Source organism: Erigeron canadensis, chromosome 3 (assembly GCF_010389155.1).
Source record: "Erigeron canadensis isolate Cc75 chromosome 3, C_canadensis_v1, whole genome shotgun sequence".
Classification (NCBI taxonomy): domain Eukaryota; kingdom Viridiplantae; phylum Streptophyta; class Magnoliopsida; order Asterales; family Asteraceae; genus Erigeron; species Erigeron canadensis.
This window is the reverse complement of record NC_057763.1, coordinates 7987758-7989446: the sequence shown is the minus strand read 5'-3', so window position 1 is coordinate 7989446 and position 1689 is coordinate 7987758. Positions and strand designations below refer to the sequence as shown.

General features: G+C 41.3%; 1 protein-coding gene across 1 annotated transcript; it reads right to left on the bottom strand.

The window, feature by feature from the left end:
* Nucleotides 1–509: 509 nt before the first annotated feature.
* On the bottom strand, nucleotides 510–1013 carry LOC122591458. The gene has a single exon (XM_043763726.1). It carries the CDS (start codon nucleotides 1011–1013, stop codon nucleotides 510–512), a length of 504 nt encoding a protein of 167 aa, XP_043619661.1.
* Nucleotides 1014–1689: the final 676 nt, after the last annotated feature.

Genomic DNA, 1689 nt, shown 5'->3' with positions numbered 1-1689 from the left:
ATTCGGTTTTTTTAAGTAAAGGAGACAAAGAGGTTTTTTTTTATTATGAGGATAAGATACTCACTTTCCTATTTTGAATGGCTCATACTCGCTCCCCCAATTGACAGGTCAAACCACCCACTGCGGCGCAGTGGGCTTTGGTCTCACCCACTACGGCGCAGTGGGTCAATATGCATCTGGATGCCGAGAGTTTGGATTGCGGCGCAGTCTCATGGTCACACCCCACTGTGGCGCAATGGGGTTTTTGTCAATTCCATGCCGATATTTTTTAATGCAGCGCAGTCACCACATCCACCCCCACTGCGGCGCAGTGGGGGACTTTTCTAGAAAAAAAAAATTTTTCATTTTTATATGAACTTACCTCAATTCGCTTCATATCAAATCTGAACCCGCACTTAACAAAACAAAGTCATATCTAACTAATGATAAGAAAATAAAAGTTAAACACGGGTTGCCTCCCGAGAAGCGCTTAATTTATTTACGAGTCATTAGCTAGACTTGACCATCTTTCAAGTTTCGGATTCAAAAATGGGGATTTCTTCAACCATCCCCTCCTCTTGATCTTCTTCCAAATACAACTTCAACCTATGGCCATTAACAATGAACGAACCGTCTCCATTTCTTTTAAACAGCTCAACATAGCCGGACGGATAAACATGCTTTATCACAAAAGGTCCTATCCACCTAGAAGTTAACTTAGGCTGTTTAATTTTAAACTTTGACAAGAACAACAAAACTTTTTCCCCAACCTTAAATTCTTTCCTACGAATCCTTTTGTCATGGTAAACTTTAGTTTTCTCTTTATAAATCCTAGAGTTCTCATATGCACCCAACCTAAGCTCATCGAGCTTATGAAGTTGCAACATCCTAAGTTCACCGGCCTCCATCATATCTAGGTTCAAGTTTCTCAACGCCCAATAAGCCTTATGCTCTAGTTCAACCGGTAAATGACAAGTCTTACCATAGAGCAATCGGTATGGCGTGGTGCCAATCGGTGTCTTAAAGGCCGTCATCTAGCTTCTTTGACCAAACCTTGGGGTTATCCCCGAGTGTTTTTTCCAAAATTCTTTTTAATGCCCGGTTGGTGTTCTCCTCTTGACCACTGGTCTGTGGGTGATAAGAGGTAGAAAAGTAATGATAAACACCATATCTTTTAAGAACCTTAGTCAATTGATGATTTGCAAAATGTGTACCACGATCACTAATCAAGGCTCTAGGGCAACCAAAACGACTAAACAATTGTTTTAAAAAATCTATGACTACTCTCGCGTCGTTTATAGGCAAAGCCTTGGCTTCAGTCCACTTAGACACGTAGTCAACAGCAGCCAAAATATACTGAAACTTATTAGATGGTGGGAATGGTCCCATGAAGTCTATGCCCCAAATATCAAATACTTCGCATACCTGAATTCCTTGCTGTGGCATTTCATCCCATCTAATGATGCTCTCTTGTCTTTTACAAATGTTACATGCCCCAACGTTTGAGCCTCCTTGAAGATTGTAGGCCAGTAGAAACCTGCATCAAAAACCTTTTTACCTGTAACTAAAGGACCATATTGACCTCCAGTTGGCCCGTAGTGACAAGCATCAAGAATCTCCCAAGTATTAGCCCCAGCTACACATCTTCTCACCACACCATCTGCACAAGAGCGAAACAAATATGGATTATCCCAAAAGTAGTGCTTAGCA